The sequence below is a fragment of the Desmodus rotundus genome, chromosome 11 (genome assembly GCF_022682495.2).
Source record: "Desmodus rotundus isolate HL8 chromosome 11, HLdesRot8A.1, whole genome shotgun sequence".
In the NCBI taxonomy this organism is placed as follows: domain Eukaryota; kingdom Metazoa; phylum Chordata; class Mammalia; order Chiroptera; family Phyllostomidae; genus Desmodus; species Desmodus rotundus.
Window position 1 is genome coordinate 73,314,212 of NC_071397.1, and position 17,226 is coordinate 73,331,437.

At 40.6% G+C, this 17,226-nt stretch overlaps 1 protein-coding gene across 3 annotated transcripts in view; it reads left to right on the plus strand.

Annotated features, from left to right (window-relative positions):
* Positions 1–17,226, plus strand: part of NKAIN2 (sodium/potassium transporting ATPase interacting 2) — an 873,382-nt gene that overhangs the window by 843,689 nt on the left and 12,467 nt on the right. For all 3 annotated transcript variants that reach the window (XM_024552165.3, XM_053914338.1, XM_053914339.1), the window contains one exon: positions 3,072–3,132. In XM_024552165.3, coding sequence (XP_024407933.2) covers positions 3,072–3,132 — 61 coding nt within the window. The remainder of the gene's footprint in view (positions 1–3,071; positions 3,133–17,226) is intronic.

Genomic DNA, 17,226 nt, shown 5'->3' on the forward strand with positions numbered 1-17,226 from the left:
GAGAGAAGGGAGGAAGCGCATCACATGCATGGTTGGCAGAGTGGGATAATGGGTTATAAAACAGGAGGAAAACCACCTGATATATTTCAGCAAACCACCAACAGCTTACTAACTGGCATTAATTTTGAGTGGTGGAAAAAAAAGGCGTGGTGGGCAATGAGGTTAGAAAGGGAGCTAATTATCACATTAGGAAGGATTTGTATTCCATGAAAAATAATTTTTTCAGTAATCACTTAGTAGACATTCAATTTCCTTCCTTCCTTCTGACACTTATCTTAATTTACTTCAAATTACACTTACATTTGTATTCTTACTACAAGATTGCAAATTCCGTTAGGATAGGACTGGATCTAACCAGGGGTAATTTTGTTCCCTTGAGGAACATATGACAGTGTCTGCTGACATTTTTGATCGTCCCAATTGTGAACTGTCTTGATGGTAGGATGTTGCTAGTCAACTGTCCTATAATGCACAGCAGACCTCACAAAAAAGGCTGCGCAAGTCAAAATGCCCATGACGCTGAGGTTGGGAAGCCCTGGCTTATTCCATCTGTGCAGCCCAGGTAGCAGTTAGCAGACTTGCACATTACCCGTGACAGTCAGAGTTGTTAGAGGTTATTTTAAACCCCTTTTCTGTGGGCAAGTTTTATAAATTACTATAGGATTAAAAATTAAATTAGAAATGTAGATGGTGTAAGAAAATTAGAAGTAATAGAGTTTATGAATCCCGATTAATTTGGGGAAACAAATTTTCATTTGTATTTAGGGGTGACCAATTTAAAAGCTACAGTTCTCTTAATCAGCATGCTTTTGTAATGAAGTGCAGCATGATTTACTTTATCTCAAAGGACCTCCCCTGATAGTTAAAAAATGCAACCCAACACAATTAAAAGATCACTGGTAAGCAGAACACAGTGCCTTCCCTGCATTCTGGGAGAGCAGTACAGTTAATAATCTAGGATCTAGTGGCATCTTAATGAAAAATGTCAACTTATTGGCCCTGAATCTCAGAATTTATCAGTGCTGTTTACCTACATTTTTATTCCCAAAATAATGAAATGATGAGTAACAATCAAACGAAAAGTTTGTGATTTTGTTTAAAAATATATTGCTTATGGGGAATTCAAGTAACGAGTATTTAAAACTGAAAAGAAGAGATAAACAACTGACAAATGTGTAGCATTTAGCTATGGATAGTAAGGACTTCATGTGGAAGAAGGAGAGAAACTACAGACATATCCAGAGCTTGTAATGAGACCCATTTCCTCTTTACCTCGCCGCAGTCATATCCAAGTACCAGTGACAGAGCATCCATGGGACTGGGTCACTCAATGATTAGAGCATTTTTATGGGTCCTGGTGGATGAAAGGGGAAGAGTTAGTATAATCTGTTTTTTTCAGTGCCCATAAAATGCTCACTTCACCATGTGATTTTGTTTGGCCAAGTCAAAATGTTTCTTAAAACCAAGTGGGAAACACTGGTTTTTAATAGTATCCTGTACTCAAAAAGTAAGTCCCATAAAACAATGATTCTGATAATTCTATTATATAAGGAAATAGTTCTTACTATCACTATTTTATTGCCAATAGCAACGTATAATTCAAAGAGAAAAATGCTGATTTAATTATTTTTGAAGACATTTTTTACGAAGAAAACTAACTGCTGATATAACATCAGTGGCATCCTTATTTAACTGTCTATTGTGTGTAGCTAGTTCAGACACCACATTTGGGGGCTGGAGGGCAGGGGTACACATTCCCTCTCTCTCATCCATGACCTGGAAATGAAAGCCCTTGAAGAATATGTGGTACAGGCCTTCTCTCCCACCCATTCTTCCCCCAAGAGGGATCAGTGTTTCTGTGCCAGGACAGCCACTGCTTCATCCCATGCTTGCTCTCTTTGGAAGAGAACATGCTCTCTCCCTCAAACCTAAATTAGAGATTTTCTAAAGTTTCTTTTAACTGCCCCCTCCTTTGTCTCCAAAAAGGTCTGTGCTCATTAAATAGCTATCAGCATCCCCTCTGATTTAAAATGTTCCACTCACAACTTCCAGAAGGATCGCTGTCAGCTAATAAAAAAACTTCATTAGGCTTATCTTGGCATCCCTGTTTCCTAGCTTCCTGATGGAAGACAGCAGCCTTTCCTCACAGTCCCTTCCCCACACCGGATGCTGCTGTGGAGGGTCAGTGCCCAGCTGGATCAATGCCTTGTGAATAATCTCCATCACTGTTCTGAGGACACACTTTTAAAGATTCCCCCAAACTGGATTATTTTGGGTAATAGTTTTTCCACCTATCAGGAAATTATATCAGTTTGCTTTGTCCATCACTGTTCATAATGTGACTAAATAAATAGTATGCTGATATGAGGAGATACAAAACCATTTCATCTAAGGGGATAGATGATAGGTGTCAAAGAACTTGGCCATGCTCCTTTACGGAGAACAGGAAGGAAGACTTGCCCGACCACAGGGACCTTTTTGTAGGATGTTTCAGAAAGCACTACATAATGTGTGCATTCCTAAATCCAATGCTTTGTGATACCCATCCCCTCCAGCCGTCCCCCTCATGGTTGCTCTGTAACGTATCCCCCTAATGATACTTGGTATGCCCGGTTGCTGTCTCAGGTCTAAATAACATTTTACTAATAAAGTGCTCATGCAACATGCCATGGCATCTCCTTGATATTGTTCCCTGAAAACTCTTTTTATGATAGTCAGTGACTAATGTAAGTAAATTAGAAGTTGATCGGCACAAATGCAAATGGTAATGTATTAATGAAAGGCCATAATTCTTTTTTTCTCTTCCTGCATTTACAATAACTTGTTTTAGATTGCCTGGCAATTAACAGATCTTACACAGAATTGCAGGGCAGAGGACAATATTTACTGATAAGGCAGACAAACGTCACTTGAATCAAGAATCCACACCGGAGCGAGACCCAGTCTGACCAACCACTTTGGAACACCACTAAATGTAGTCGTCAGTCGCCGGCCTCTGAAAAGTCATTCCCCAGCGAGATCCAGTTCTGTTGTCTTTGCCTCGTGTCTAAAGCGTCTTTGTTTTGTTTCAGCTGGCAGGGTTCATCTACGCCTGTTATGTTGTGAAATGTATAACTGAAGAAGAGGACAGCTGTAAGTATTAAAGCTCTGTTCCATTTCTTTCAAGTTCAAAGCATCACCTTTACTGCCTCCTCCCTAGCCTTGCCAGTTCTCAGGCAATGTCCCCCAGCACATCATTAGAATGGGCAATAAGCTTTTTGTATCCACAGGGATAAAGAGTTTTCATAAAAATATGCAGGACATTGAAAAATCAGGGGAGAATTTATTTTGAAAACACATTTATTTTTTTCTTGGAAGGTACTCTTAAAATCTATTTTCTCTTATAACAATTCAAATAGGGAATATAGGGGGAAACTGGAGATGGAAGTAATTTTTAAATGTGGTTAACTCGACCATTCTCTTTGTATGAACCATTCATCAGGTATTGATAAGTAACAACTAATCAGGTTGACCCAGGACTACAAACCTTAACAATCAACAATTTGCAATGGCTCTTAAGACTCTCACAAGAACTGGCTTCAGATTAATTCAAGAAATTTGTCTTCAGGAAATCAAACTTTTAAATTTCCTTTTTGTCCCTACACTTTGATACAAATGGCAAGAACTCTGTCGGAGTCTCGGCATTGAGTCCTCTTGCTTGATCCAGGGTTGAGATGGTCTTCCCTTCCTACAAGCCTGTGAGTGGCTCCACCATCCTCTGCTCTTCTGAAAATGTAAAAACGGCAAGTAAAAGGTTTCACTCATTCTTTGCCTCCTAAAGACCTAAAATAGGAGGACTGGAAAAAGTACTTCTAGCCTGTCTGAGTACTATCATGGATATTTGCCCAGGCAGCTATATTTACTCTGAGGAAAAATAAAAAATGGGAATCATTCTTTTTGGTTTCCAAAAATAATAATGACTGGGGTTTTGAGACAGAAGCAAAAAATGATGAAATTCACTGCTCTGTTACAGGATGATTTGAGGAAAAAACCTGGAGAGAAATATGTGTTTCTTCTTTGCTTTCCAATCATATTAGACAGGAGGAAGCAGTATCAGGTGGCCAATTTAGAGGAGGCATTTTTTCAGTCATACTAACACATGACATAAAAGCAGGAACACACAGTGCATAGTTTATATTATTTTGTGTGTGAAAGGAAATGATGGTCCTTTTACTAAAAAAGCATTTGTAAAATGCTTTTCGATGGATCAAGTTCTCTGTCAGGCTTTGGAGATTTTAAGATTAGTAACACCCAATCTTTTACCTCTAGGAATTTACCATCTTGCAGGAAAAAACAAACACGTGGACAAAGAAGTATAATAAAACCCTCTAGAGTGTATTGTGGGGGAAGATAGGAAAGGGACCAGGAAATGCTTCATAGCCAAGGATATTCTTGAGCCTGGTCTTGAAAGATGAGTGGATGAAAGATGATTAGGGTGTCAATGTGGGGGTAAGGTGGTTCCCGGTAAAAAGTGGGAAAGTGCCAAGGTATAGCACCGCTGGTCATGTTGGGAGCAGAGAAGCCAGATTAATATAACTGGGTCGTATCTTGTGCTAGAGATGGGCATTCAGAGATGATTAGAAAAGAGGGCATGGATGGGACAGTAGAAAAATGGTGTAACAGAGTAAGGAATTTGGACTTTGTTTTATATACCATGATGGCAAGTCAATTGGCAGGTAGTGTATAAGAACATAATAATATAATAAAAGTGGACTCTAGAAAAATCACAGTGGTAGCAGTATGAAGGAAAGACGATGAGAGCGACGGGGCAGATCAGGGAAGGGAGAGTAGGAATACTCTGTGACCACGAGGGTCTGGACTAGGGCCTGCACTGGAGAGGAAGAGGATAGATATCACAGGACACACACTGAAACAAAGTGACTAATGGACAATGGATGGGACTGTATAAGGGACAGTGAAGTGACTGATAGGTTCCTGGGTTTCTGGCATAAGTGGATGGCTATATGGAAATGTTAGTTGAGGAAAGTAGAATGGGAATGTGAAACTTGGTTCAACTTGAACAGGTTAAGGTTAAGGTGCCTGATAAATATGCAGGAGAAGACATCTAGGAAGCGCTTGTCTTATGCACAAAGGATGTATTCAAATTGGGAAGGGTAATAGATTTATGGACTCCATGAACTTTGTACAGACTCCATGAACTTCGTTAAGTGCATTCAGATGTTACCATTCAGTGTTTTTGTGCCAAATCTTTGATGACGGGAAATTTTACAGGTTGAATGTCATGTCAGAATTGAGTTCCTTGGACTATAATGATTGATTGTACTTCACAGTGATGCTGGTGCATTTTCATCTTCAGAAAATACTGACACACCAAGTCTCCTACACAGATCATCAGTATCTCTCTAGGATGGTACCTCCCAGAGGGGACCCCAAAATGCTGGTTCCATAAGATGTGCTGCTCAAAAAAGATCTCATAGCCAAATAGTTGGACATTGAAAATTCAAAATGCACATTTACATATTAATGTCTTTGTGACTACTGCAATAAAGAAGTATATTCGATTTTTCTTAACCCACAGTTTTATTTTAACCATGTTACAGTGGATGAGCTGTAGTGAGGCCAAATGCAGATAAAAGGCAAAAAACACCAATAGTTTTGAAGGTTTAGTATACTCTTAATTCCCTGGGCACACAAATAGCACCAGGGTAGGTCACAAGGCAGAGAGAGAGAGCACAAACCTGTAGGCAAGCAAGCACCTTTATTGTGGTTTCTTTGCATGTGAAGAAATGGGCAAGACTGGCTGAGCAGGTTCAGTATCAGCTAGCTAAGTCGGAAAGTGGCATCTTGTAAAATTCGTGTTCACTCTGACCACCAGAGGAGATAATCTGGGGCTATTTAAAGTTGCGAGATGTTTTTGGTAAGCTAGGGCTGACTTATGATCGGCTGGTCATTTTTAGATGTTAAGCCATCAATTTTTTAAAAATTAAAAGTATAGTACTATCCCAAACATCTGAACACAGAATGCTCTTTCATAAGAAATATTAATATTCCAGAGAATAGAATTCCAGAAAACTCATTTTAAGGAGTTCTGCCCTATCAAGTTTTGGCCAAAGCAAAATATCTCTTGGAAAATCAGGTTTATCTTTCAATCATCTAATAAATTATTTTCCAAAACACTCTCTAAAGCAATGCCTATGTCTTTATATGTATTTTGAGCATAATACCTTATCTGCCTTTATTAATCCTACTTCTCATAAGCAAGTTTATAATTTTTTCAGTGGGTAAGATATGAATTCCTTCTTAATGTTTGTATCTAAGTAGATTGAGACTTACCTTAGAGTTTCACAGGACTAAGAAGGAGATGCTTGTGTGGGCCAGTCCTCTGTCCATTTAGGTGCATTTACTTGTGGTCATTCATACACAGACAGACAATTCTGAGTGTTGAGTGCAAGGCTTGCTGTTGATATTTCCCATGTATTCTCATAGTCTTGGCCATCTGTCTGTATGTCACCTCCAGGCACTGCCTAGAACACATGATTTCCAATGCTCAAGGGTAAAGAAGCTTTGAAGTTTCTGTCTAATTTTTGGTAATTATGTCACAATGGAAATTATTTTGATCCTTTAAAAGTGTTCTGGCTGAATGAAAGTCTCAGGCTCATGCACGCACGCTCTCAGAAAGTGAGCCCAGATGTATGGGCAAGGTTTAATGTCTATGTAAACAGAGAAGGGATGAATCTCTCTGTACTTTTAACTGTTGTGGATTTGTGATGAGACATCTGGATAGGAGTGTCGTGAAGGAGGAGGTGATAGCTACGTGCCTGACAAATTAGCTAAGTTTCCATTCCTAAGAACCTCCTGAGGAACAGAGGGCAGTTTGGCTCTGGCACTGTGCTGAGATAATAGCCCAATTATGGCAACTGGGAGATTAAAGTATTCTTGGTGTCAATACAAAGCTGACCAGCCCTGTGCTCAGCTTTGCCACGGCAGACCTCTGCAGCGAGTGTAGCCAGGGAGCCTCAGAGGTGGAGACCTCTGGGAGCTTTGGAGAGGATTCCGGGTCCAGGAGCAAAGACTCACACTTAGACGCCATAAAATACAGCAAATCATCACCAAACTACAGGGAGTTAGATGGCAAGCACATCAAATGCTTGAAAACTGTGTTCCTTATTTCACCTCTTAAACAGTATCTCATTTGCTTTCTAGACCCCAGTTTGATTAATATTTATATGGACATTTTAATGCAAAGTTGTTGATTTTTCCCATGAAAAAGCCTGGCCCTTGAAGTTCACATCTCCGACCCTTTCATCATCTGAGCTAGAGACACAGGTGACACACTGGCTGGCTGTACAAACTCACAGGACACCACTGCCATCTGCTGTGCTTCCCAGGAGGTAACAGCCACCCTGGGAGCATATACAGCAAACAGGAAGATGGGACACTCCTACCCCCACGTATTAGTTACCTGGGATATAAGAGCAAAATTCAAAACCTGGGTGGCTTAAACAATAGAACTTTATTTTTGCACAGTTCATAAGGCTAGAGGTCCAAGAGCAAGGTGCTGGCAAATTTGGTTTCTCCTGAAGCCTCTTTCCTTGCCTGACAGATGACTGACTTCTTGATTTGTCCTCACATGGACTTTCTTCTCTGTGTGTACATGACCTTTGTGTCTCTTTTTCTTCTTATAAGGACACCAGACCTATTGAATGTGGGCCCCACCCTTATGGCCTCATTTAATCTTAATTACATTTTTTAAAAGCCTCATGTCCAAATACAGTAACGCAGGAGGTTAGGATTTCAATGTATACATTTGAAGGGGAACACAACTCAGTCATAACAGCCCATATCCAGACACAGACACGCACACACACGCAGCTCCTGGGTATTTGAAAATACCTATGGGGCACACAGTGGAGCTAGCTTGGCTCACTGGCCCATCAATCACCTGTGGGTGGGAAGGTCCAGGCTGCCAGCCTCCTGGGCGCCACGCCCTCTGCCTCCAGGCAGGAGTATACCGTCAGCATCTTCTGCTGTGGGTCAGACTGATCTGCCTTCAGATGAGTAGCTCCTCACCAGAAAAAAGCTGGGACCCTGCTCCAGAGGATGGGCCTTGATATTCGAACCCCGTTAGAGTGGGGCAGCCGCCACTACGAACTTTCATCTATTCGTTCAGGAAAAGGCAGCAGCGTGTCTTCAGAGAAAACACTTTCTCCAGGAGAGCAGACATCCCTTGCTGAGCTGTCTTTGTGGCTGGCTCTTCACTGTACAATACCATCTGTTGCCAGCCATGCTGAGTTTTCCTTATGACCTCCAGGCTTTTCTGTTCCCTCTACTTGTTCTCTTTTACAATAGTGTGTGAAAGAAAGAAAATGTTCTGCGATTCCTGGTCTGATGCGCCTTTGATTATATACAGCTTAGGGCAAAAGGAAGTTCGCAGTTGTTTCTATGGAAAATAATACAATGATTAATAAATAATGATACAAGAATAAACTCTGTGTTTCACAGACTCACAGCTGTAAACCTGCTTTTGCCCCTCCCCTTACATAGCTCTTCTCATACTTCATCCTCAGCTCTTCTGCACCACAGTCAGACGCTGACTTGCAGTGACAGAACTAATTACGTCTCTGCCTCATTAGCTTTGTTAGATGAAAAATATCACTAATCCATATAGAAAAAAACCATCATTTGGTTTCTCAATTTTTATTATCTTTTCTTATAAGCCTTTTGCTTACTATTTAAGCTAAAACTAAACATCAGTCCTCTAAAAAAGTGGGGTCCATTTTTCTAAGTAGACAGTATCATTTCGAAAAGAGATTTGGTGTATTTGCAAGTGTTATTAAATATTCAAATAATTTGTAGAAAGGTATGAATGTCATTTAAAGACATATTCTAGGGGATTTATTTTGGGGAAAATATTGAAAATTGGATTCTAGACGTTTAAACATGTAGATGCACACGAAAAGGAACCCACCAACCAAGCACAAGTTCATAAAAGTCTATTCTGAATTCTTCAAACTCAACTGGCCTTGGGATAAAAGGCACGATCGATTTAGAGAATCTTTCATTTGAAAAGCAAACCACAGGAAATTATTCACTTCTCGGAGGCTAATAATTTTCTGTTATTTTTGTTTGATTTTTCCTCTAAAGCCTGCTGGCCTGCGTGTGTGTGTATTGAACTCTATTCTGTATGTTTTCATCATTTTTCCCGTTTGTCAAGATCACTGAGTTTGGATACAATTCTCTGAGCGCAGTCACACACTCTCCTGCCTACCTATGGAGGAGTCTACGGGGGAAGCAGGGAAGAGTACTTCCCTATGCAAGTTATTTGTGTCTTCCTGCTTATAAAGGAATGTATGTTGACTGAAGAATATATAGAAAACACAGATGTAAAAAATAGAATACCCCTACAATCCTGAATTCTGGCTCTCAGTTAGCATTTTAGCACGTTATGTCTCCTGATCTTCCTTCATTTTTCCCTGCCTCCTATCTATCCATCTAGCTATCTACCCATCCAGCTATTTATCATCTGCCTATCTCTCCACCTGGTTGTTAGGGCCACACTATACCTCTGTTTGGTAACCTGAGCTTCCTTTCGTGTTGTTTATAAATCACTCTACAAACATAACCTAAGGGACAAGCAATTAGCAGTTTTAAAATGGTGTAAACTTCTTGGGTGTCAGGTTGACAGGTAGAGTTATGAAAATTATGGTCTATTTTACTTTTCAAGTATTATAGTCAAGCAATTAAATGAAAAAATAATACATTATTGTTTTGTCATCTGTTTATAATGTGTGATTTGTAATTCTAAAGGTGACTAAGTGAAATGACATTGGCCTTATCTGCCAGCCTCCCTCCCAAAACAAAACTTGCCATTACTTTTCCTCAGCTCTGCACAGAATCACATATCATCAGAGCCCGGAACCCCAAACTCTGAACGCTAGTCATCTCTGGCCATTCTCTTCAGAATGGCAGTAGCAAGACAAGGTAGAACCGTCGCCTGGCTCCTCCAACTCCTCAAAGCACAGGAGCTCTGTATTTATCTAATTTTACATCTTTTTGTCATTTAAGATTTCTTCTGGACAACGAATACTGCAGGGTTTCAAATGATGGCAAACTATTGCCTATGGCTCTATGTTGACACCTTAATTTTATAGACCCATAAAGATTCAGCGATGTGCCCAAGGTCACTGGGTGTACTTGTGAGCTTTTGACACCAGTACGGCACATATTGACTCCTTCAGGATAAGAGAGTATTAGGGGATGCCACTGGGGACCACACCTGTCTTGACCCCCACTACATCCTCAGCATCTAACATATCCCCAACCCAGAGCAGGACTCAATAAGTATCTGGGAAATAAATGAATGAATCATTCAGCTCTCCACAAACATTTCCTGGAATGCAAACTCCTAAGGAAATGTGACATGTCCTTAGACCCCACTTTATTGTAGTTAAATGAAAAACAAATTATAATAAAGCACCTGTAGTCATTTTCTAAACAAATAAAAGGAAACACAAAAACATGCTGTCATAGGCAAAAGACTAAATAAATGATTATCGCCTGAAACAAATGCCTACATATACATATGCCTCCTGTCAATCACATGCAAATTTATGTCTTTGACAACAGCATTCCCTAACAGTGAGACAACAATTTTCACGGTAAGTCTCTTTAGTCCTGGTCTCTTTTTCAGCCTACTGTTAAATTGCACCCCCTTGTGGTCATTGAAGAAAAAAACGTATGAGCTTTATTTTTCAATTCGGATATTCAGGTCAAAGTTGAGTCTAATTCTTCAGCAATTTCTTCTTTCTTTCTCTCTTTTCTCATAATGTCTCCTCCATTTTACTATCCTGCTCTTTATATGCACACACATGCACACATTCTCACACATACTTTTGCACTATGATCATCTTTAAATAAATCTTATATTCCCGATTCAAGAATATGAGGAAATAGATTGATTCATTCTCTATCTTTTGTTGACTCAAAACAATCGGGACCTTGTTTCTAACTTTAGTATATGTGCTGCAGAAGCCAGCACAATGCCCTTGTTTCTAAAGAATCGATGTTGAGGTGACAATATTCAGACTAGCAAAGGAGGACCTTTAACTGGGGTATGGTAAAGGAGGCATCTTATTCAGAACACTAAAGGTACCAGTAAATGAGTAATATCCAAGTATTTTTAAATCAGCCTCAATAGAAAGGAAAGCCAGAGCATGTGAATGGAAGAAGTGGTGACATTTACAGAAATGATTACAAGAAAAGTCTTCCATTCTAATTATTCTTCTGCTGCTTCCAGTTTTGCCACGCCCAGCACTCCTGTAAGAGGGCTCTGTACTTGCTTTCGCACCATCTCTCTAAATGTGCGTTGATAATAACCTGAGAAAGAAAGCAGCTGAGTGGCAGAAGAAAGGGATGCTTTTAGCACCGGACGTGGATATACGTGCTCACAAAATAAAGTCGCTGTGCCCCTAAGTCCCTTCTCAAAGAACAAATGAGAGCAAGACAAAGTGCTGGCACGGGAAACTGAACTCTGGAGCCCCCCGCCCCGCCCCGAAGCTGAGACGTGCTGAGAAAGAAGACCGCACTTTCAAAGTTCGTCTTGTGATAAATGATGCTGGCGGGGGTGCCCACTCATTAGGCCCAGTTATGCTTTCGTTTTGGAAGTGGCAGCTAATGAAAACAGAAGGCTGGGCTTAGCCATTTCCTTTCTAACAGCGGGAGGACTGAAAAACACTGCATCTCTAAGGATGGCCAGCAGGTATGCGGAACGGAAACGTGAGCGCAGCAGCCTCACACGCAGGGCTGAAAGAGTGCCTTGTAAGTTAGCGAGCTTAGGGCAAACCCTCAACCCCGTGTGACATTTAAATGAGGCTGTTCTAGCAGCGGAGGCTTGGGGAGGCCTCCGCTAGGAGTGGTTGGCACTGCGTGGCAAGAAGTGAAGGAGAAACAAACGAAGCTCACAGGAGGTGAGGTTTGTTTAAATAATAGAAGGTAATTAGGCTGAAGACAAAAATCAGCGATGGCATTTTATAATTACAATTAATTTAAAGGTTAATTTCCTTTGGTGCTAAAATCTTATTTAAAACATTTACCAGGAAAGGAAATTAGGATGTTACTATCAAGAGGCATCGCGTGCTTCTGGGAATCCATGCTTATTATCACTTGAAATTAGGTTAGGCCCGAAGTGGGAATTTCAATTCATTTCTCTGTAATAATAGATGGTGGCCAGGGCTCAGAGTCAGCAGGGTTGGCTGGGGCCAGCAGTGCAAAATTTGCATTTCTGGTCTATTGGTTTATAGGATTAATTGCAAATGTTTCCAACAAAGGAGCCTGGTTTATACATGAACAACCCTGACACAAAGAGAAAATTGGATATGGATTGCTGCCTTTGTAACTAATGAAGTTGATGTTAAAGGAATTCCCAAGAGCAGAAAGGCAAAAGGAAGCTCATAGTCACACTTCCATACACCTACATCACTGAAATAAATTGAATGGGGCGACAGTATTTCTGTTGGTTCCAAACCTGTCAATCCTCTTCTCTCCCAGGTCCCACCTTTGCCTTCACTCTGTTTTCCAAATGGGACTTGTCAAGTCTCAGATTCAAAGGCCATGCATATGTATATACCTATTCAGCACACCATCTCCTTGGAAACTTGACTAGGAAAATCAATGCATAACAGTAGTAATGGCCAGAGGGAATTAATTCTTCTGAACTAATTTCCCCATTCACTAGGCCTTTTGCTGATTTGCTCTTTTTAAATATTTTGTTGACACTATTGGTATGTAAACCAGTCCCAGCAATATGGAATTGTGCAGAATCCCAGAGTGGTGAACATTAGCAGTCACCTACTTTAATCCCCTAATTTTTACTGTGGAGGAATAGAATGCTCACATTGACTTGTTCCCCATCAGTCATTTGGAGGCAAAAACTAGGAGCAGAATTTACTGTAAGTTTCTTGATTCTAAGCATATTTTCCACAGCACATCAATGTGGTACTCGAAATAGATTCTTCAACCCTAGTTCTCAAGAGCCGACCTCTGATAGGCTGTAGGTTAGTCACGGGGTGGGGGGAGGGGCTAGGCAGGGAACCAAACAGACACTGTCTTTGCCTTCACAGTACTTATGGTCTAGCACACAGTTCCCAGGAGGAACTACACTGGAATGTAATGAGAGATTGGACAAGGAGAGTAAGGAGTGTGGTTGGGGTGCACCCCAGGGGCGCCTGGTCCAGTTAAGAAGATGAGAAATTCTTCCCTGAGGAAGTAACATGTCAACTAAAACCTGAAAGATAAGTCAGAGGACTGTGGAGAATTTAGCAAAAATAGAAGTGCCTTTTTAAAAGAAGACTATGTTTTTGATCTATATTGACCAAATGTACACCAAAATTCACACAGGAGTAATCCTAAGTGTTTTTAATGAGCTCAAAATCGCAAATCTAGTTTCAGCTTTCCCAAATAGAAACAAAAATGTCAGAGTGAGCAACTGCTGGACATTCTCTTTCCTGAACTGCAACTGTCGATCTAGAAATATGATTAATTTAGGCTCAGGAGTTTTGTGATTTTCCTTCCTGGAGGCTGCAGAAGGATGCAGAAATTATGTGAGCAAAAATAAATTCAAGGCAAGAAGTATTTCTCTATTGGATTATTATAGCATGCATCCTTTGTTTTTCATTTCCCTGATATACAAACAGTAATGTGCCCACACCCAATTAAAACCACTGCATGTAAATGGGCTGTGCATTCTAAACATATTCTGAATGTCAGCTGCGAAGACATACCCAATCATGTGTAACTAGCTCACCTATAGCTTGTGATAACTGCTCTCAATTTCAACTGAAAGGCATGTCATATATAATTGAAAGCAATTCTAACAAGCAAGAATAAAACACTGGTCAATCTAATCCACCCAACCACATGGCACAAGGCCAGCCCAGGTACCTTTAAGATGTTTAGTTATTCCATTGTATTTTGCACACTTCTCCACATGTATTGAAAGTATTAAAGATATCTGGATACATAATTTTCTGACTCCAGCTTTAATGTTTAATATTTAACAAATATTATTGACCTTCTTACCTTTTACCACCCTCATCCTCCCTCATTTCATCTACTCCCTTGATTTCCTTCATCAGGGACACTAATTTGGATCAACTCTTTTTTTTTTTTTTAATTTTTAGAGAGAGGGGAAGGGAGGGAGAAAGAGAAGGAGAGAAACATCAATGTGTGGTTGCCTCTCAGGTGCTCTCAACCAGGGACCTGACCTGCAACCCAGGCATGTGCTCTGACCAGAAATTGAACCAGTGACCCTTTGGTTCACAGGCTAGCGTTCAATCCATTGAGCCACACCAGCCAGGGCTGCATCACCTTCATTATGGAGAATGAAGGATTCTTCCAAATCACCAATTTGCAAATTCTCTGTCTATATTTTCTCCTACCTTGTCCTGCTTCCCTCCTGGAGAAATCCTTATCTTTATTTAGGTGCTTCCTTCCACTGGAACCTTTGTTTTTCTCATACTTTGGATCTTTCTAGTCATCATAGAGCTCCAAGATTAGTAATAACAGTGATAATCTCCATTAGCACCCTTGGTTTCCTTCCTTCCTTTCAACATCCATGCCTGATGAAGCTCGGATGCAGTTTCTCCACTTCTTATGCTGGGTTGCTGCTCATTGCCAGAGAAGGGGCTGACATGGCTGGATTCTGTCCCCTGCTCCACAGTGCTTTCGCTCCTCTGCTGCTGACAGTGCCTCAATCCCTCCCATTGACGTGCCACAGGAAGTTCCAAACCTCTCCAAGCTCCTCAAGCCTAGGACTCAAACCTGAGAAAATCAATGCTACAACACATAAAATCCCCATTTTCCCCCCAGAAACTCAACCACAGTCTATACCAGCAATTATCCCTTTGTCTCCTTGCAGCCCTGCCCAAATCTGAGAGGAACAGTTCAGTTTTTTCTCTCCAAAGTAAACCTTCCACCAAGCATTGACGTCATCTCCTCACCCTAATCCAGAAGTTTGAGCTCTCAGCGTCTTTATTCTTGCTCATTCCATTGGACATCTCCTTTCCCTACATACCTGCCTGAGCCTCACAGACCAAGAACCAGGCTGGTCCAAGCCTCTCTGTGTCCTTTAAAATAATATACAAGGTGATTTTGAAACGTATTTGGCATGTGGAAACTTAGATCTGTGTAGCTTTCAATATAAAATATAGCCCCCTTTTCTACATCACGTCACCCATTGCTTGTCAGACCACAGTCAACCGACTGAGTGGGCTTTCAGAGGGTTTCTGTAGACCAACATCAGCTTTCCTTCGCTTCTGCTGATGACTTATATGTTTATGCCATTCCATGCAAAACTCTGATAGATTTTAGTACAAAGTACTCCTCTTCTTTATATAAATCTGTTGCAAAAAGAGATGAGATCCCAAATCTATCCATAATGTATCTGTGATGTGCATGCCTGTAAGTATTACAGGCACATTATTTTCTCACTAACCCTGTGGAATTGCCATTGTTTTATCATCCCCACCTTGCAGAGGAAGAAAGTGAGGCTCAGGGCAGTTGTGACCTGCTTATGGGTAAGATGCTGGTGAGAAGTGAAGACACACGCGAAGCCCAGGTCTTCTGACTCCAAAGCCCTCAGTGGATACTTCCCAGCTTCCCTGTGGTGTATCCAGCAGAGGATACATTATTAGACTATTCCCCAGCAAGATCCTGATCTCAGCAGAAAATCAGCATGTGTCTCACCTAAGGTATTGCCCTCCCTGAGAACTGGCAGAAATAGGCAGGAGAAAAAAGATAAAACAGTTTGTTTATCAAGTAGGACTTATATTTTATTTTGTATTAAGTTTTTAGAATGAACAATTCAAAGTGATTACTCAAACTATTTCTAATGAAAGAAATGTTTCATTTGTTATGATACCATTGTAGTGATTGCTTTTCACTTTCATTTTTTAACACGTGTAAAGGTGTTACCACATTTAAAATATTGAAGACCTGCTTTTGCCACAGCCAAGACAGAAACATGGAAGATCGGACCCTAAGACCCTAAGAAAATATATTTTCTGAACAGGTTTAGGAAGTGAAGCATCTCCAGTGACGGAGCCGATAAGTCTCATTTCATTCACTGTGCGCTTCGCCGGCCCGAAGCGCTCCATAGCGTAACATCTTAGTGACCCTTCAGGCAGTGACAGGGTAAAGCACCCCCATAAAGTGTTGTGTTTTCCTACTCAGGAACAAAGCTCAGGATAAAGCACCCCCATAAAGTGTTGTGTTTTCCTACTCAGGAACAAAGCTCAGATTCCACAGATTCCACTCGGGGATGTTAGCCCAGACCGGACACCTCAGGCTCACCCTGTAAGCTGAATTAGCGCCACCGAGTGAGTCTGCGTGGGCAGAAGGTGGGTCTTTTGGACTTACCCTGTGGTTGGAAATGTTCTAAATTCTTTTTGTAAGTCCCTTGAAATCCTTCCTGCAGAGATAATAGACATACACCCTATTTTCATAGGCCCACACAAATTCTTTAATGTCTTTCAGTGTGTTCTTCTAAATATTTAGGTTTAGCTTTCTATGAACTGCCTTTTAAAATTTCCCTTCATGGGCTTTTCCAGCTCTGTGTCCAAAAGAGCAAATGTTGACTGGTGGCTTTGTTATCAATAGCCAAGGTACAATTTTAGATTACAATACCTCACCACCAACATGTATTTAAAAATGCAGTTTCAGGTTTGCTAAACTCAGTGTTTATGATTAAAAAGTTTAAGTAAAAAGGAAGCTCACAACAGGGAATATATTTTAACAAAGAATATTTATTCAAAAACATTTTCTCTTACTCGGTAACTTCTAAATTCTACTCTTGTTAATGCTAGTAAATCACAGTCATTAAACCGATATGGCACTTTACTAATATAAAATAATTGGACCTCCTTGTGCCTCATGATAGGAAAACTAAGGCAAAGAGAAAACACTGTAGCAATTGCAAAGAACATGGTAACAGTTCTGCATTGTCTTCACAGGACCCAGTGCAAATTCCTCCAATGAGGTAAAGATTAAACAAGCACACATTTTATTTTCTCACCGTCTATCCATTTGTGTACCTCGGTTTAGATTGTTATAAACTGGCCAGAAATAGAACAATGTTGTTTCCACCCATTCTCAACATTTGCATCACTTGACAGCATTCATTAATGAATGACCCTCTCACCCTAGTTATTTTGATGCTAAAGGTGTCCTTGC